Source organism: Bubalus kerabau, chromosome 12 (genome assembly GCF_029407905.1).
Source record: "Bubalus kerabau isolate K-KA32 ecotype Philippines breed swamp buffalo chromosome 12, PCC_UOA_SB_1v2, whole genome shotgun sequence".
NCBI classification, from domain to species: Eukaryota; Metazoa; Chordata; class Mammalia; order Artiodactyla; family Bovidae; genus Bubalus; species Bubalus kerabau.
Genome location: NC_073635.1, coordinates 48,102,996 through 48,123,818, shown reverse-complemented (window position 1 = coordinate 48,123,818; position 20,823 = coordinate 48,102,996). Strand labels below are relative to the sequence as shown.

The following is a 20,823-nucleotide window of genomic DNA, read 5'->3' as shown; positions in this document are numbered from 1 at the left end:
TTTCTATGTACACATGTCACAGACACTTAATGAAATTAAACTAAATTTGTCATGTTTCTCAGGTAAAGCCATGTATTTTTCTGATGCTTTAAAGGCTGCATCACTGTCCCCACAGCTGCCCAATCAAGAACCTAGTGACATCCTTCTCATTCCCCAGTCCAATCTAGTCACTACATCCTCCTATCTATCTATCCAGTTAGCTTAGTTCTACCCCCTGAGCATTTTTCCCAGTCTGGCCCCATCCTCCCCATCTCTGCTGCTACTATTGTAGTTCTATCATTACTTCCCACCTTGGTAAGGGAAGCAATCTCTAAAAGAGGCCTCTTTGTCTATAGCTTATACACCCTCAATCTTCCTCCACATCACAGAATGGATTTTTATATAAAGTCAGATCATATCACGCATAGTCTCAAAATCTTTTAACTGTTTACGATGTTAGACAATGGCTCAAATGCATAATTAGGACCCATTTCCCTCTTCTGCTTCATTTCTTACAACTCACTGCTTCTCAGTCTATGGGCTAACCATACTGAATTATTTGCAGTTTGTTCCAAAAACTTCATTTTGACTTGTCTCCAGGGTATGCATTAGTGCCCCTAATTTCCTTCCCTTCCATAACTGACAGTCTTATTCTTAGTCACCATGCAGATGTTAACATACGCATTTCTCCCTCCATGTAACCTTCCCCGATTCCTCCCAGGGCTCAGTTAGATACACCTTGAGTCTATGTGGTCTCATTCTGAGTAACCTGCCGTTTGCTCTATTATCAGCATACTTTTGCTCATTGTTCCTTTATTTCTCCATTAGACTGCCAGCTCTGTGAAGGCAAAGGTCACCAGTGTATCTATGGCTCATGACATGTGTCAGTACATGGTTAGTAAATATTTGCTAAATAAATAAATATATTGTTCTGAGAGTTCAAGTGTAAACTTCTCTAATATCAACCAGAGTCTGATTTAAAGACTTGCGTATTGGCAAAGATCAAATACACTCAAGTCAGTGTTAATAAACTAGTATGACAATTAATTTCCAAATAAATTTCCCTCTAAATGTCAACTTTGAAAAGCCATCTGAATCATAATGATGGTATATAAAAATAACTGCTATTGAAATAAGTAGCATTTATTTTCCCTTAATACTGCTAATCACTAAGGAAACCTGATATATGCTGATCTAAAAGTAACTGCATGAAAAAAAACTATCCTTCTTTAAGATTATCTAAAAATATGATTTCTTTTAGGTCCAGCAGCTAAACGAGGCATAAGCAATATTTCTTATTATTATTCCAGTCTTTGAAATTTCCTGGAGACATCACTGGCATGTTATAGGAAGAACTAGTATCTCTTAGTTCTAATTTCCTTTTCATTTCTGTCCTTAATCTGGAGCTAATATAAAGGCAAAAGGACAAGTTAACAGGGTAATAAAAAGATAATAGGAATAACAGAATAAACAGGCCTAATGTCTGACAAACCCTGTTGTAAGCTAGTTATCAAAGGCCTGAGAACTTTAATATTCCATTATACTTAGATTTAGATTTATGACAAACTTTCTCTAACATATTAAAAAAGACACTACATCATGAACTAAAGTTTAATTTCAATAAAACTATAAGCTTCAAACACCAATAAAATATCACAGAAATGTCCTACTTTTCTTTTTTTACCTGTTTTCCCGTTCATACATTTCCCTAGAGGCACTTCGGAGTTGATCGATTTCTTGATTAGTTTTCAATTTGATCTGTTCCAGTTCATCACGTAGTTTATTTTCATATTCTGTTTTATAACGGTCTCTGAAAGGAGTCAAAAGGAATATCCATTATTATTATTTTTTTTTGGTAAAAGAAATAGGTCTTTGCCCTTCATGTAAGATTTTAATACCTTACATCAAATATGCTCTACATACAATGTTCCTTAAAAAAACAGTATTAGATATAAAGTTTTATAATTCCTAAAAATACTGTTTCAAAGTAGTTCCATCTAAGATTTCCTTTTAAACATATTGCCCCAAAAGCTTAATTACTATAAAAAATGTTAGTTTATGTTGGATAATTATACATCTTCAAAAATATTTTACTAATAGTTTTTAATGCATATGGCCAAAGACTTTTAAACCAATGCACTGTGGAATGCACTTCATTTAGAAATAATAATCTGATGTGGTGCATATTAGGGGACAATCTTAAAAAAAAAAAAGACCCTCGTGGACTCTTGACAAAAACTTTCCTTCTAAGCACAACAACCTCAGCCACTGTGATCTCTTAGCAAAGTCACAAAGCATTACATAGGGTATTAGCAGAAGCACAAACTGATGAAAAATACCACAAGCTGAGAAAAATGTTACGAATATATGAAGTCTTAAAGGATAAAATTTAAAATTTTAGTTTTTGAAATGCTCACAAAAATGCTGATAAAATAAATACCATCTGAAGAGATATATATGAGGCATATAAACTTATGGTGTCTCAGATGGTAAAGAATCTGTCTGCAATGCAGAAGTCCTTGGTTCTATCTCTGGGTCAGGAAGATCCCCTGGAGTAGGAAACGGCAACCTACTTCTGGATTCTTGCTGGGAAATCCCATGGACAGAGGAGCCTGGCAGTCTATAGTCCATGGGGCTACAAAGAGTTGGACATGACTGAGCAACTAACACTAAATATATAAAAGTATATAAATACTTTCTTAAAACACTTAAATAGAGATCTTAGTCATTGGGAGCTAAAAAGATTATATCATAAAAAAAAGTTAATAAAAACAGTAACAGTGTATATATCCCTACCTAAAAGAAACAGGCTTTTGGAAAAAAACAAAATGTCTTAAGAAAAAAATCAGAATATGAGTATCTTGTGGAGAAACAAAAACAATTATCTTAACATCATCCTATAAATCTTACCAACAAATCACTATTTGTCCCCAAAGCCAGGAGTTCCCTCAAAGAAGATGGTTTGATTTATATCTATTTATATGGAAAATAATGTAAATCTTGCCTGGATGTTACGTATTTTTCATACATCTCTTCTCTAGCCTTTTTGGTTTCTTCAAGTTGAGCTTGAAGTCTTTCAAGACGATCCTCTTCATGGGCACAGCGAACACTAAGCTCCATGTTTTGGCGGTTGAGATAGTCTTTATCCTTTTGCAGTAAAGTAACAGTCTGCTGCAAGGTGGCTACCTATACACAGGCAGAGACAGAGTGTCCAGAGCAGTGTCATCTTATTTTTCAAGGTTTACTGAATGAGTTCTTTCATGTGTGCTTGTGCTCAACACATAAAGAGGCTAATTCTTACCATGAAATTTTCCATCCCAACAGAGCTACTAAAAAGTCCCTTCTTTCCAGCAACTACATCAAAAAAGAAACAATTTCCCTCTCACAATTCTTGCCCTGGGCTATGTCCACAATCACTGTACAATAAAAAACAAGTGACTTGGGACTTCCCTGGTGGTCCAGTGGCTAAAGAATCCACCCTGCAAGGCAGGGATGCAGGGTCAATCCCTGGTCAGGGAACTAAGACTCCACATGCGATGGAACAAAGATCCCACATGACCATGACGCAGTAAAGATCCCGCGTGCCTCAGTGAAGACTCAGTGCAGCCAAATAAATAAATATTAAAAACAAACGAGTGACTCTATAAGCTTACCTCTTTTGATAATTCACTTCTTTCTTTAGCTTGAGTTATGTGAGAGGCTTCAAGTATTTCATATTTTCTCCTTAAGTCAGTTGCTTCCTGTTCAAGTGCATCACGCTCACTATAAAATTCAAATACATTTGTTTTTATTAAACTAGAACTCAAGTACATATGTAAATTTTACATCTCTTTTTATAACAAGCATTTTAAAAGGGTTGATTATATTTCAGGAAACTGAAAGAGATACTTCAGTGTCATTCTGTGAACAATAACGTATCTGCTTTTCAAATTTAGGAGACTCTCTGAGATCTTGCTCAGATAAATATAAATTTATTATCTGTAAAAAATAAATATGTAAGCTACACTGACAAAAGTAAACAATAAAACTTTTAAAGGTATACTCTGGTGTCTTTTCACTAATCATCTTCAATCTAATCTGGAAGTCAAAACTTTTAAAGAATTTAAACATGGCTCTAGGCTTTCAGTTGTTAGGCTCAAAAGCCCTTCACTCATTACTCAGATTGTATTGCTGATACACAGGCAGGCATTCTTGTGACTGCTTCATTCACAAATTGTTCATGATTACCCAGAGATTCTAATTTCCATTCTCAGATGAGCTCTTTCTCCAACACAGCAAAACTAAGAATTGGACCAAACCTACAAACAGGTATCTTAAAAAAATGAGCAGAGAAACAGATTTACTATTTCTTAATTTGTCTTCTATAGTCAGAATCAGTTCCTTTGCCCTTTATTTCAGCTACTCTCCTGGTGTTTCCATGGGAGAGCTATTAAAAATTGTTTTTCTTTTCATTAGATTTTCAATAACTCATTTAGAAAGATGACTTCTAAGATTTTTTCTGCTTAACAAAATAGTATATTTATACTTGAGCAAAGCACAAGTTAAAAAGTAACAATCACCCATAAACCCACTAACTAAAGATGACTATCAGTATTAACACTCTGGTTCATGTTAAGTGTTTTATGTCTTTACACACAAATGTTTTTATTCTCGCAAGGTAATGACTCTTGCTATGATTTTTTAGTGTAAAAAAGAAAGATGGGCATATGCATTTTGCTTCTTAAAATTAAATGTGTTTGACTTATCCATGTACATATTAGGGGCTTCCCAGGTGGCACTAGTGGTAAAGAACCCGCCTGCCAGTGCAGGAGATATAAAGAGATATTGGTTTGATCCCTGGGTAGGGAAGATCTCCTGGAGAAGGAAATGGCAACCCATTCCAGTATTCTTGCCTGGAGAATCCCATGGACAGAGGAGCCTGGTGGGCTACAGTTCATGGGGTCGCAGAGAGTTGGACACGACTGAAGCAACTGAGCGAGCAAATATATACATTCAGATCAAATTTAATTATTACACAGAATTACATTATAGACATAAATTATAATCTATTTTCTTTTTTTATAATGTTTTCTATGCTACTGTCAAAAAGCATTGGAATTCTTTCTAATAATGATGCAGCTAATCTCAATATACCTGTTCTCTTTTGTACATTTGTGAGAATTTATCAAGGACATTAAAGTGATTTTTCCTCCCAGTTTATATTTTTGTGATCAGACCAATTTTTAAAAATCCATTCTTTCTATTGAGTGAACCAAAGGATTCTCAGCTTGAGCCACCCTTGCCTGGTTGTTTTCCTGTTCCATTTCCAGCACATGATGATGTTTATTATAGTTTTATTTCTTAGATTCTCATTATAGAAAACATATATATATATATATATATATATATAGAGAGAGAGAGAGAGAGAGAGACAATAAAATGAGACACCTCCCCACCCTACTCCCTGCTTTCATCACTCACCATAAAGAATTATCAAGTCATGGCTCATCTTGGTTCATTTACCCATCCTTTCATGGCCACTCTGGATTATTTTGATGACTATGCCTTTTAGTTTTCTCCTTTCATATTTTACCTATTGTTGCTATAGATTTATAGTGGCAGAAAGTGAAAGTTGCTCAGTCTTGTCCGACTCTTTGTGGCCCCACAGACAGTACAGTCCATGGAATTCTCCAGGCCTGAATACTGGAGTGGGTAGCCTTTCCCTTCTCTAGGAGATCTTCCCAACCCACGGATCGAACCCAGGTCTCCCACATTGCAGGTGGATTCTTCACATCTGAGCTACAAGGGAAGCCCTGAGAGATCATCAAAACACCGACTCAAAGTACCATCTTATCATCACAATCTACTTCATTTTGAAATCATTCTTTTGAAATCTAGCTCTATTTGAGAACCCAATCGTATATCTGTCATGGATTTCAAACTCTAATAATCACTACATTTTGATATAACAATACATACACAGTAACACACACTGCATGTCAGTCATGCCGGGAGTAGGAGTATCACCATTATATTCCCAAATCCTTGCAAATTTACTTACGGTGTTTTACAGTTTATAAAGCACTCATTCATTTAACAAACACTCACTGAGTGACTACAATGGTTTAAGAATTATTTTAGGTACAAGTAGACACAGCAGTGAACAGTTTAATAATCTCTTTATATATATGTGTATATATGCACACATATATGCTGTCATAAAAATTATTCAATCTTCTAAATTTATACAGTGTAGTTATTGTATTAGCACCACCTCAAAAATGACAAAACTTCAGCTTAGAATAATTAGAGATTTCCTAAGGGCATATAGCTAAGTAGTGGTTCATTAGTCTATTCCAGCAAAAGGAAAATTATATGCTATAGCTATTCAGCAGCAACACAATGGGAAACATATCCTCAGAAAGTATCATTTTTTTGAAAGTGTATGTGCCTTTTGTTGAAAAGAAATAGCAGAAAAAACTTTAGATAAAACTGCAAAGTACTTAAATTCACTCCATAAAATAAAAATAGTCAAGTAAGAGTTCAAAAATACTTATACACATAGGATTTCCCTGGGTTCCTATCACATTTAAAAAGGCAAAAGCAACTTCTAAATAAAATAAAAACAACTGATATAAAAATACAATCTAAACTCACCAAGCTGCCAAAACTACACGCTTTTATACAATAAAGAATAAGGTATATGTCAAGAGAATAAGAAGACATGGCAAGACTGGGAGAAAATATTTGCCAAAGATGTATCTGATAAAGGACTATTATCCAAAATATACAAAGAAATCTTGAAACTCACAGTAAGAAAACAAACATCCCAATTAAAATATAAGCCAAAGACTTTAACAGACACCTCACCAAAGTAGATATACAGATGGTGACTAAGTACATGAAAAGATGTTCCATATCACCTGTCATCAGAGAAATGCAAATTAAAGCAATGAGATATGACTACACACCTATTAGAATGTAAAATTCAGAACACTGATAACAAATACTGGCAAGGGTGTGGAGCAATAGGAACTCATTCATTGCTGGTGAAAATGCAAAATGGTACAGAGACTTTGGGACAGACACTTGGCTGGTTTCTTACAAAATTAAACATACTCTTACCATACAAGTATGTTCACACTCTTTGGTATTTACCCAGAGGAGTTGAAAATGTATGTCCATATAAAACTTGGCACATGAATTTTTATAGCAGCCTTATTCCTAACTGCCAAAACTTGGAAGCAACTAAGATGTCCTTCAGCCGGTGAATGGATAAGTAAACTGTGGTACATCTTGACAGTGGAATATTATTCATCATTCAATGGAATATTATTATTCAATGAGTACTATTCAATAGAATATTATTCATTATTCAAATGATCTATCAAGCCATGAAGAGATATGGAGGAAACTTAGATGTAGATAACTAAGTCAAAGAAGCCAATCTGAAAAGGTTCCGTATGGTATGGTTCCAACTATATGACATTTTAGAAAAGAAAAAACTATGGAAACAGAAAAAAAAAAAGAGATATAAAGTAGCATTAATGATGTTGATGGTAAGAATTCAAGTGCCTCTGATGCATGCTAAAAAAGAGAACAAGTAGCGTAGACATCTTCACTACTTACCTCTTAACTTTACCATAGTTCTCTTGACGGTAGTCACCTTGCTGAATTAACTGTTTTGTGTCTGCTAATTCTAAGGCCAAACGTTGACATCTAATCTGAAGCTCAGAGTAGTTTCTGCGATCTTCCTCATAAGTCTATAGATCAAAAACAGTAACAAACCATTCAAACTAAACATACTTGACCAAATTCCGTATTGAATGCTTTCGTTGAACTGTGAGTATCTTTGTAATTTTAAATAATCCTCAATGTTTCTATTTAGAAATTTTTCCTTACTCAAAGACAGGTAATCTTAAACTCACTGAGTAGTCTATAAGTTCATTTGTTTAAAACTTGAACTCTGTTTTTCATAGAAAATAGGACAACTATGCTTTGGTGAATAGTTCAGTTCAGTTCAGTTCAGTTGCTCAGTTGTGTCCAACTCTTTGCGATCCCCTGCATCACAGCACGCCAGGCCTCCCTGTCCATCACCAACTCCCAGAGTTCACTCAGACTCACGTCCATCGAGTCAGTGATGCCATCCAGCCATCTCATCCTCTGTCGTCCCCTTTTTCTCCTGCCCCTAATCCCTCCCAGCATCAGAGTCTTTTCCAATGAGTCAACTCTTCGCATGAGGTGCCCAAAGTATTGGAGTTTCAGCTTTAGCATCATTTCTTCCAAACACATAAAATGACTACGAATGCTAATGACATTTTCAACATTTATTGGGTACTATTAGATGCTAAAGACACAGAAATGAATGAAACACTGCCCCTGTTCTTGAAGAGTTCACAATGACAGGCAAAGAACCACATGAATATCAAACATTCACAATGAAAAATAGTTACTGAAAAGATTAACCGTGCAGTTTCTGTTGTGGTATTCAGCAAAAAAGGAGTTTTGTGGCACCTGGAACACATTTCTACATTGAGCTTCCTCTAACTCATCAAACTAGTAGAAAGGGATTGCAGAGATGTGGAAGAGGAGCAGAAGTACAAGCCTTAAATGCACACTTGGCCCTGCTTCCTACGAGCCTTGTTTCTCACCATTTCTCACATTCACACTTCACCTCCAACCCTAATAAAGATCTGAGGTTCTCTGGAACACACTGCTTCCTCTAACCTGTTCTCACTGCCTGAAGAGCTGAATACTATCAATACTCCCTTTAGAGTACTGATCTTAGTGTATTATCAAATTAGTTTTTCACACCAGAGTGTAAACATCTTAAGGGCAGGGACTTTATCTTGTTCGCCATTAGATCTTCATTACTTTATACAGGACTTGGTATACAGTAAGAATGAAATAAATACAATAAATTAATGAATAAAAACATGAGTATGGAAATGGGGAGGAGAAGCAGGACACAGGGATGGAGTTCCTACTTCTTCTGACCCTTTGAACTCAGCAGATCTTGCAAGCGATCATCAGCTCTACCCCCAGAACCTGTCACGTGAAATACATCCTGTCCCAAGTCATTCTTTTTTAAGGAGCTGACGAGCTCAGTGTGGTCACATGCAGGTCACAGACTGACTCAACTATTTCTAAGTGACTGGTCCTGGGCTAGATACTGTAGATACAAAGATGACTAAGACAGTGTTTATGTCCCTTTTAAACTATTAGGCCTGACTGTGAAATGTTAGCTCCAAATTTCTATCAGATGGCTATATGAAAAATGTAATCATGGAAAACGATACTGGGTGTGTTCTGTGTTGGTAATACTATTCTGCACTGACGTTCTCCATGAGAATGAAATGTTATTAAGAGGTATTTATTAGCATATCATAGCTGAGGAGACTCTCATTTCCCCAAAGAATCACCACACATACCATTTCAGATCTATGTCCCAGAAAATGCTGTAGTTTCCTGTTTTTACCTTTCTAAACATTAGTAATCATCTGTTTGGGGGAGAATGTACAGTGTTATGGTTAGGACAGAGATCTCCAGAATTTACCTGCCTGGAACTGAATTACCTGCAGCAGCACTTGGAGCAGGTTTACCTCTCGGTACTTCATTGCTCTTATCTACCTCATTGACCCATGGAGCTGCTGTGCAGATTATATCAAGTGACACATGTAAAGCGCTTATAAAAATGCCTAACACATAGTAAACAATCATGAACTATACATTAATATCGTCGCAATGCTCTTTCTTTGCTTTGGCTACCAGAGAGATTCTAGCCAAATTGATCGCTCAATGGCACAAAGACCAAGACAGAATGCTGAGGAAGATAAACATTTAAAGGGTGAGGAAAGGACAGAGTCAAAGGAACCTGAGGGAGTATTCACAGAAGCAGAGTGTGAGCCTGGGGTGTGTGGCAGGGACAACCAAACAACTGCTTTGAGGAGGCAAGGCTGTCAGGGGTACCAGTGACTACTGGGGACAAAACCCACAAACAACACATTAGGGCTTCAGGGATGGGAACAGAAGACTGACTGCCAGGGGCTGAAGCAAATGTATGTAAGCAAAGGACTTGCTATGACCTTTTTGGTGCTATTAATAGTATAGGTATACTATTCTTTCATTTAATACTTAACTCTATGATTGGGCATATTATTAATATTATCCTCATCTCATTTTTATGGTTGAAGAAAGTAGGCTTGGAGAGGATAAGAACCTCAGAGCTCATGAACAGTATGGTAAAGACTTCAACTGAAAGCTGTCAAACACCAGAGCAGTAGGCAATTCTCTCTTCAGTTTAAAAGTAGAGAAATTAGAGTAGTTAGACAAGAAAATAGGCATAAATGAAAGGTTCCAAAAATGGGATAAGCTTGAGAATGTCTAAATATGGATACAAAAGAATAGAAAAAGAGGTACTGATACTGGAGAAAAGAGGCATGGTGAGGGTTGGGGGTAAAGCCCCTGAGAAGGCTCCATTTTCTCTGTGAAGACTAGTCTTTAGTCCAGCAGGCACGCTCATCAAGGCAGGCTTTGCTCCAGCTGACAAGAGTATTAAAAACTTGCATTTGGATGTCTTCAGGTAGCTCCTATCAATTCCCAGCAAGCCACAGAACCACTTCTTACCCTACTGCTTCACAGATTTTATATTATCTCTTGGTTTCTGGAGGCATATGATTTTCTACTCTTTGAAAGCAAGCCTCTTGCCACCACAAACAGTAGGAACAAAACAGAAACAGTACAGATGTAAATAGGTTTGTGGCAACAAACTGGCAGTTTTCATCTGAAGATTTCCATTTTCTCTGTGGAATGAAACACCAACTCATCTGCTGAGAAAGAGAAGGAAAGCTGAGAGCTGGAGATAGGAAGTGCTGAATGCCTAAAATAACTGCTGTGAGAAAGGAGAAAACTAGAAAAAAAATTGAATTATAGCAGTTGTGTGGGCCCATTCAAAGTCGGTAACAATAAACTTATAGCTGTGTTACTGCCTCTGTGATTTTCTTCAGTAGTGCTCAGGTAGAAAAATCAGGAGTTGAGATTCTGTCAGGCAGTTTCAATAAAAAGACAGGGAGGAAGCAGAGAACACTGACAAGAGAAAGAACACCAACAAGAGAAAGAACACCAACAAGAGAAAGAACATTGACAAGAGAAAGAAAACTTTAAGGCTAAGGCTAAAGATAGTCAAAGCTATGATTTTTCCAGTAGTCATGTACAGATGTGAGAGTTGGACCATAAAGAAGGCTGAGCACCGAAGAATTGATGCTTTTGAATTGTGGTGTTGGAGAAGACTTTTGAGAGTCCCTTTGAGAGTCCCTTGGACTGCAAGGAGATTAAATCAGTCAATTCTAAAGGAAATCTGTCCTGAATATTCATTGGAAGACCCGATGCTGAAGCTTCAACACTTTGGCCACCTGATGCGAAGAGCTGACTCATTGGAAAAGACCCTGATGCTGGGAAAGCTAGAAGGCAGGAAGAGAAGGGGATGACAGAGGACAAGACAGTTGGATGGCATCACCAACACAATGGACATGAGTTTAAGCAAGTTCTGGGAGATGGTGAAGGACAGGGAAGCCTGGCGTGCTGCAGGCCATGGGGTCACAAAGAGTTGGACATGACTGAGCGACTGAACAACAACAACAATAACAACAAAAACTGGAAAAGAAGGAGCAAAACAGGATATTAAGTTGACTGAATTCAAAGAAGTAAAAAACTTAATTTTTTCAAACGTAAAAAAGAAAACAAAATTTCCAATCACCAACTCTTTCTAACAGAAAATGTCTAAATAAAAAGTAAACAGGTTTGGTTAACAGCAAGTCTCAGTGTCCTCTTTCAATAAAGAAAAAAAAAAAACTACACAGGGATATCAAGGACAAACCAAGTCACTGAGAAGATTTCACTGTTTGCAGGTTTCCTCCATATCTAGAATGGAACTGATTTTGATTGCTGGGCTTAATGTCATTTTTCCCATCTCCTAAATTATTCATAATAGGAAATAATACAAGGCTACCCCTAGCCTGAAAAAAGTCAGTCTGTTATTGTAGCTGCATGTTTCTTGTCTTGTCTATAACCCTCGGTTTTCTACACACCCACTCTGAAGCTCCTTGAAGTCCTGTCGGATCTCTGGTTACACCCAGGAACCTCACATAGTAGTTATACTGGAAATGCTTGCAGAGTCAACTAACGTTGATATATAAAGGGACTAGGCAGCACTAGCTGGAGAAGGCAATGGCACCCCACTCCAGTACTCTTGCCTGGAAAATCCCATGGACGGAGGGGCCTGGTGAGCTGCAGTTCATGGGGTCGCTAAGAGTCGGATGCGACTGAGCGACTTCACTTTCACTTTTCACTTTCATGCATTGGAGAAGGAAATGGCAACCCACTCCAGTGTTCTTGCCTGGAGAATCCCAGGGCAGCCTGGTGGGCTGCCGTCTATGGGGTCGCACAGAGTCGGACACGACTGAGGTGACTTAGCAGCAGCAGCAGCATGCAGCACTAGCATTTAAGAAAACAAGCTCAAAATGTAGAAAAAGTGACTTTAACAATTAAGGATTAATAAATGGGTTTTCCAACTGAAACGAAAGATTATTATTATCTGCAAAAAAACTCCAAAACCCTCAGTTGAAACAATGATAACAATGCAATGTATATGAACCCATATTTTCTCAAAGATTTTGAGAAAAGCTGCATGAAAGGAGCTTCCATTTCTTAGTCTGGATGGTGGTTAAATATGTATTCTCTGTGTAAAAAGTTAGTCACAATTTCTTCATTAATTGCTTTATTAAAGAAAAATTTTAAAAACCTTTAAAAAAGTAAAGCAAGAGACTTCAACCAAGAAAACGTTAACTGGGGAGAAGTTCTGCAGGGATGCTGGTCTTAGGAAGGGAAAGGGAGGCATGCATGTGAGCCTCACAGCAGAAGGGAAGAGGGCAGAGCCGATGGAAGAAACACTGTTTTTCACTCTATGTGTTTCTCTGCTGTTCAATATAAAAACAAACAAAAAAATTATGTTACACAGTGTTTTGGCAAAGTTATCAACTATTAGACCTTTTATATTTAAAATGAGGTCTCTCCTCCACCCAGACTCTTTATTTCCAAACAACAGCAGCTGAGCAGGACACAATTACAGAATTTCAGAGATGAAAGAAACACGAGATAATCTGTTACTGTCTTCTTATTTCCAAGATAAGAACACTAAGGCCTGGAGGGGTTAAGTGTTTTTGTCCTGGATTCCGCATTGAGCAGAGATAGGGCTAGAATTCAGGTTCTTGAATTCATAAATAGTTCATTCCTTTCTTAACTTCAAGTTCCTGATTTTTACAGATTCTATCCGTGGAACCTATAAAACCATTGACTGGAAGTTAATATTATCTACTGCCCAAATCCAGGCTGTTAAAAAAACAACTTTAACTGCAAATTTTACAGGTTAAAATATGGCACATGCATAATTCATAGTTAATTTTAGACTCCCTTCCTTTAAAATAATTACTACAATTATTCCTTAAAACATATTATAAAAATCATGACAAGATAACAATGAATAAATGTTTTCCACAAAAATAAAAATGTATTCAAAGATTCAATTAAATAGGCATATTTTAAACAATTAGCAGCTGCATAAACCCAAAGGCAATTACTTTAGATACAATTTCTAAGCATCATTTAAATCTTTTGTCTCTCACACCACAGATACTGAGAAAAGAATAAACCTATAAGTCAAAATAAATCTTTAATAAATGAAGTGATCTCTTGTCTGGGGAGAGATAGAGCGGCCAAGAGAAGTAGAAATGAAATATAGCTATTCTGAGAACATGAGAATTCACTCCTCAGAGCTCTTACAAATTTCACATTGCCTATAACCTACTCCCAGCAAGTAAATATTGAAAAGAACAAGAAACCTAATTAATCTTTGATTGTTAAAACTGTTCCTTTAAGAAACAACCATCTGTTTGCTACCAGAGACTACTACTTGTTATTAAGCTCCTCAAGAAATACAATCTTTTTCAAAAAAATTTAGACTTCTTCTTTAAAGTCTTAGGGAAAAAAAAAAAAAAAGACAAAACTAAATATTATTGCTACTGCTAAGTCGCTTCAGTCGTGTCCGACTCTGTGCAACCCCAGAGACGGCAGCCCACCAGGCTCCCCTGTCCCTGGGATTCTCCAGGCAAGAGTACTGGAGTGGGTTGCCATTTCCTTCTCCAATGCATGAAAGTGAAAAGTGAAAGCGAAGTCGCTCAGTTGTGTCCGACTCTTAGCAACCCCATGGACTGCAGCCTACCAGGTCCGTCCATGGGATTTTCCAGGCAAGAGTACTGGAGTGGGGTGCCATTGCCTTCTCCATTAAAAGTAAGCTAAAAAGAACAGGAAAATTTCAATATATGACATGATAATTTTCAATATCTTTTCAATAAATATAAGCTCAAACAAAAGTTTAAGCTTTTCTAAAGGGAAAAATTTGGGCTTCCAAGGGGGTTCACTGGTAAAGAATCTGCCTGCCAATGCAGGAAACCCAAGATATGTGGGTTTGATACCCGGGTTGGGAAGATACCCTGTAATAGGAAATGGCAAACCACTCTAGTATTCTTGCCTGGAAAATTCCATAAACAGAGGAGCCTGGCAGGCTACAGTCCATGGAGTCACTAAGAATTATTTATATAAATTTCTGTGTGCACATTTAAACTGCGGAAGTATTTAAAATAATTATGACAATTTACTAGTAAAGCAAAGGTGACTTTCTTTTGCCATTAATAAGTCACCTGTTGTTGCATCATACATCCTTACTTGCTCAGACATGGCTGAGCAACTGATATATATTGTGGAACTATCATACATACTAGTAAAGAGAAGGAAATTTCATATTTTTGATCTCTTTCTTCCCTCTCTTCTCTTTGACATACCATCTGCATCCTCAGGTGACTCACATTAAATAACACGCATCTTTCCCTCTTCTTCTCCATATTCATATACTCATGAAAACAACACAAATGGGAAGATAGGTACCTTGGGTAAATCCTAAAATAACTGATATTCTCCAATTCTTTCTTGTCAACGACTGCAGAAAATTCCAGTGTACACTGTACATTGTTTATGTAGCCATTTTCTTGTTGTTTTATTGACTAGAATTTATTGTTTCCTGTCCCTCCTTTCCCCTTCCAGCACCTGCTGCAGGAAACCTCCCTGTGCACATAGTCTTACGTGTTAGTATTTTACTCCATAGGACAAGGTTCCAGCACCACTGGGATTGTTATGCTGAAGAATGTTTCTTTTTCATTTTAACTGATGTTGCCAGATGTCTTTCCAAGGGACTACAGCAGTTCACTTTTCCACCAGCAATGTTTGTATCTTTTCTCTTATACCTGCATAGATATTAGACCTTTTCCATTTTTGCCAACCTGAGTTCTCATTGTTATTTTAATTGTATAATATTTCCCAAAATGCTAGTTTGTTTGAGCACCTGGGCATTTGGATCTGCACTTTTTGTGAAATGTCTACTTATAGTCTTTCTCCATTTTTCTATTGGGTTGTCTTTTTCATGTTAATTTCTAAGAGCTTTAAACAGTGCTGATACTAACTTTGGCTCATCTACATTGCAATTTTTGTACCAAATGTGTCCTTTAAATATTAAACTTTGCCTGTGGCTTCCTTTTTGCTTTTTTCTTTTAAAGCTTTTTGTTTCTCTGTCTTGGCTAAGACTACTCCAACCTCTAGAACAACACTGTCCAATAGAACTTTTTGCAATGATGACAATGTTCTACGTCTGTACCATTCAACAGGCTAGTCACTAACCACCTGTGGCTAGTAAAACTGAGAACATGAATTTTAATTAAATAGCCCCAAGTGGCCGTGACCATTATGTTGGACAACTCAGTCCAAAACTTAGCTACTCATAGTTCAGTCCATGAAGGGGCACAGGCTGGGAGGCATCCTCAGTGAACAGTCTCAGGCCCCGACCCAGAACTACTCTGCCAGTTTTCATTTTAACAGGATCCCCAGGTGACCTGTCTTTACATTAGAGTTTGAGAAGTACTGCTAATAATCATATAAATTAGGAATTTTCAAGACTTTTCTGTGCCCTGGACCCCACTGGCAACCTGGGGAGACTTGTGAACCCCTTCGGAGACTAAAGTTTCTAAAATCAAAAATTAAAATAATGCAGAATTACAAAGGAAACAAATTATAGCTGACCCTTGAATAACTAACAGGTTTGAACTGTGCAGGTCCACTTACACGACGATATTTTTCAATAATAAATACTACAGTATTACACAATCTGTGGTTGGTTGAATCCACAAACACAGAATTGCTTAATTCTGTGTTAATTCTGTGTGCAAACACAGGGAGGGCTGACTAGAAGGTCTATGCAGATTTTCAACTGTGTGGAAGGTCAGCACCCCATGTCATTCAAGTATTAATTGCATACTGCAGTAAAACTACTGAAATATTTTTTAAAGTTATACACGTTCTTTTAAAAAATTGAGTCTTTTTATTGTCTTTTTTAAAAAAAGATGTATTTTTTGGCCGTGCTGGGTCTTTGTTGCTGCACTTAGGCTTTCCCTAGTTGCAGTGAGCGGGAGGGAAGGTTCACTCTGGTGTATGGGCTTCTCTTGTTGCAGAGCATCAGGGCTTCAGTTGTTGCAGCTCATGACCTCTAGAGCGTGGGGTCAGGCGTTATACCTCCCAGGCTGTGGCACTTAGGATCTTAACCAAACTGGAGTCCCTTGCACTGCAAGGCAGATTCTTAACCACTGGATCACTGGGGAAGCCTGACATATGACCTTTTTTTCATTGCTGCATTAAGATAAGATCTAGTGAGGAGTCTAACAACTACACTAGGTTTGGAATCGTGATGAGCCTAATCTCTAAAGATATTTGTGGTAACTACACCGTGATAGGAAAATACCTGAATTCTAATGCTGACAGAGCTCTAGGCAGTGACAAACCTACTGTGGCATTTATAACTAAAGCTCTAAATTTCGGTGAGAAGTGAAATAATGTTTTTCCCATTCCACCTAGAGGCACGTGGACCCTGAGCTAAGAATTGGCATGATTGTTGAAGTAATGGCCTAGGTTTCCTTCTAAAAATTTTAATCCAACTAGAATTAATACTTGTATATAGTATAAAACGTGACGATCAACTTTTTTTTTAACAGATGAGTACCATCCACTTGTGCTAGGACCCTTATACTAAAAAAACATTCTTTCTCAACTGAATTGAACTATGGCTATTGTGGTAAATCAGTTCAGTTCAGTCACTCAGTCGTGTCTGACTCTTTGCAACTCCATAGATTGCAGCATGCTAGGCTTCCCTGTCCATTTCCAACTCCCAGAGCTTACTCAAACTCATGTTCATTGAGTTGGTGATGCCATCCAACCATCTTATCCTCTGTCGTCCCCTTTTCCTTCTGCCTTCAATCTTTATCAGCATCAGGGTCTTTTCCAATGAGTCAGTTCTTCGCATCAGATGGCCAAAGTATTGGAGTTTCGGCTTCAGCATCAGTCTTCCAATGAATAATCAGGACTGATCTCCTTTAGGATGGATTGGTTGGATCTCCTTGCAGTCCAAGGGACTCTCAAGAGTCTTCTCCAACATCAAAGTTCAAAAGCATCAATTCTTCGACACTCAGCTTTCTTTACAGTACAACTCTCACATCCATACATGACTATTGGAAAAACCATAGCTTTGACTAGATAGACATTTGTTGGCAAATGTTATAGTAAATAATTAGATCTATTTCTATATTTTGTTCTACTGATATCTGTTTCTATGTCAATATTACATTTAGTTTTGAAGTATAAAGTGGGATCTTGGTAGGAGTAGCATCTCAGCATCCCCTTCCTTTCACATTTTTTCCACCACATTTTTCTTGGCAATTCCAGAACACTTACTTTTTCATATAAGCTAAAATCATTTATCCAAGCCCAATCCTTGGACAGAATTATCTGTCTTCCACCAAAAAAATCAAATACAGAAAATCAGAAAATTCTTGGGATACAGAATAACTGAATTTAATTAATGTATTAATATGGGGGGAAAAAAGCTACTTTTATGAGTTTTTCTCCTAAGACACGGTGCTTCCAGGTTCAACAATACAATTTAATAGTCCTCTTCATATAAGCCTACTATCTGCATCATGAGTTAATTATTTTCCCCCAAGTCCATATCTACGAGTTATTTCTCTAAATTTAAAGAAATGCTATTGATCACTTATACAATTCTGCATTAAATTTAGGTAGTTTCTAATAGAAAAAAATTTTAATCTCCTTTCAAAAGTTAACATGGATAGTTTTTCCTTCTTAGTGCATCTGTCAGGGCCCTCCAAGACCATGTTAGATAATAATAAGCAACCCAAGTCTGTGTCTAGTTACTTATTTTTACAGAAAAAGTTCTATAGTTTTGACATTTAGGATAAACTATTTTGCTAACTTTTTTTTAAAGTAAATACTTAGTCTCCTTATTAGGAATGTTCACTGAATTTTATCATCTTTTCTCATTTAATGATACAATTAAATGGTTATTCTTCTTTAACTTGCTGATGCAACAGTTTATCCTTTCTGTCCTAAAATATACTGTATTAGACATAAAGCACTATTCTTTTGATAAAATGCTAGAATTCATTTTTGAACATTTAGAATTTCTGCAACTTTAGTAGTAAGTAAAAATGGCTGATGGATTTGTTTTGTACCATCTTTCTCAGAGCTTTCCATCTTTTTCAGTACTAGTTTGGTATAGTTTAATTACGGGCCTCCTGGCTGACAGAATGGTAAAGAATCCGTCTGCCAGTGCAGGAGATGTGGGTTTGATCCCTGGGTAGGAAAGATCCCCTGGAGAAGGAAATGGCAACCCACTCCAGTACTCTTGCCTGGGAAATCCTATGGACAGAGGAGCCTGGCAGGCTGTAGTCCATGGAGTTGCAAACAGTCAGACACAACTTAGCGACTAAATGACAACTGTTTAATCAACTGGAATCAGCTATCCTTATAGAAATCAACTGAACCTATCAGGGCAATATATTTGTGAACCTGGAGCGCGTGCCCTAAGTCACTTCAGTCGTGTCCTTCTCTTCATGATCCTATAGGCTGTAGCCTGCCAGGCTTCTATGTCCATAGGATTCTCAGGCAAGAATACTGGAGCAGGTTACCAAGCCTTTCTCCAGGGGTTCTTCCTGATCCAGGGATTGAACCTGCATCTTTTATGTCTCCTGCACTGGCAGGCAGGTTCTTTACTGCCAGTGCAACCTGGGAAGTCTGGCGAATCTGGTAACTTCATCAATAATACACCTTTACTTACTGTTTCCCTTGGACAGCAAGGAGATCAAACCAGTTAATCCTAAAGGAAATCAACCCTGAATATTCATTGGAAGGACAGATGCTGAAGCTGAAGCTCCAACTCTGGCCACCTGATGCAAAGAGCCGACTCACTGGAAAAGTCCCTGATGCTGGGAAAGACTGAGGGCAGGAGGAGAAGTGGGCAACAGAGGATGAGATGGTTGGATGGCATCAGTGACTCAATGGACATGAGTTTGAGCAAACTCAGGGAGATGGTGAAGGAAGGGGAAGCCTGGCATGCTGCAATCCATGGGGTCACAAAGCATCAGACACGACTGGTGATTGAAGAATTCACTGTGTAATACCTCTGTGGTAATTCTTCTCTCAAGTTCTCCACTTCTACTTATTGTGGTAATCTACATTTTGTTGGGACATTTCTTTCAGTTTTTAAGACTGTCACCACAGAGCTACAGGCAGTATTAATTAATGTCCAATAATTCCAAACTCCTTATTTTTACTGTTCTTTTTTCTTTCTAAAATTGACTACTATATGCTTTTATTTTTCATCCTTCTCTTTAATTATAAAGGTAATTTAAGGCTACAGATTTTCCTCTGGCACAGCTTTAAATAAGTCTAAAAGATTTTGATGTAAAATGTTCTTGTTTTCATATTTTTACTTATTCTATGATCTAAAAAGTGTTTTTCTTGTTTATTACTTTTGACCTAAAAAAAATGTTTAATTTCCAATTTTATTGCCAGTCCCCTTTAAATGACCACTACTAAATTAAAATAAAAATAGGAACTATTAAATCTGTCCCTAACATTTAACTCTTTCACTATGTGGCCAAGTATATACATGATAGTTTTGTAAACTTTCCATTGAATTTAATTAATTAATTAATTTACTGGCCACCCTATGTAGCTTATGGGATCTTAGATCCCCTCAGATCAGATCAGATCAGTCGCTCAGTCCCGTATGACTCTTTGCAACCCCATGAATCGCGGCATGCCAGGCCTCCCTATCCATCGCCAACTCCCAGAGTTCACTGAGACTCACATCCATCGAGTCAGCGATGCCATCCAGCCATCTCATCCTCTGTCGTCCCCTTCTCCTCCTGCCCCCAATCCCTCCCAGCATCAGAGTCTTTTCCAGTGAGTCAACTCTTCGCATGAGGTGGCCAAAGTACTGGAGTTTCAGCTTTAGCATCATTCCTTCCAAAGAAATCCCAGGGCTGATCTCCTTCAGAATGGACCGGTTGGATCTCCCTGCAGTCCAAGGGACTCTCAAGAGTCTTCTCCAACATCACAGTTCAAAAGCATCAACTCTTCAGCGCTCAGCTTTCTTCACAACCCAACTCTCACATCCATACATGACCACAGGAAAAACCATAGCCTTGACTAGACGAACCTTTGTTGGCAAAGTACTAGGAGGAATTAAACCCTAAGCACTGGACAGCCAGGGGGACAGACAACCCTTTATTGACATTAAAAAAAAAATTATCCCCTGGCCAAGGAATTTTAAACTCTATTATAACAACTAAATCAAAATTATTGATTGCCTCATTTCTTCTAGCCCTGACTCATTTTTATGTCTATAAGATA

General features: G+C 37.5%; 1 protein-coding gene across 3 annotated transcripts in view; it reads right to left on the bottom strand.

Moving 5' to 3' along the window:
* Positions 1 to 20,823, bottom strand: part of PIBF1 (progesterone immunomodulatory binding factor 1) — a 231,449-nt gene that overhangs the window by 173,937 nt on the left and 36,689 nt on the right. For all 3 annotated transcript variants that reach the window (XM_055542632.1, XM_055542633.1, XM_055542634.1), the window contains exons 6-9: positions 7,588 to 7,721; positions 3,633 to 3,741; positions 2,984 to 3,165; positions 1,664 to 1,789 (exon numbers count right to left, since the gene is read on the bottom strand). In XM_055542632.1, the coding sequence (XP_055398607.1) occupies positions 1,664 to 1,789; positions 2,984 to 3,165; positions 3,633 to 3,741; positions 7,588 to 7,721 (551 nt within the window). The remainder of the gene's footprint in view (positions 1 to 1,663; positions 1,790 to 2,983; positions 3,166 to 3,632; positions 3,742 to 7,587; positions 7,722 to 20,823) is intronic.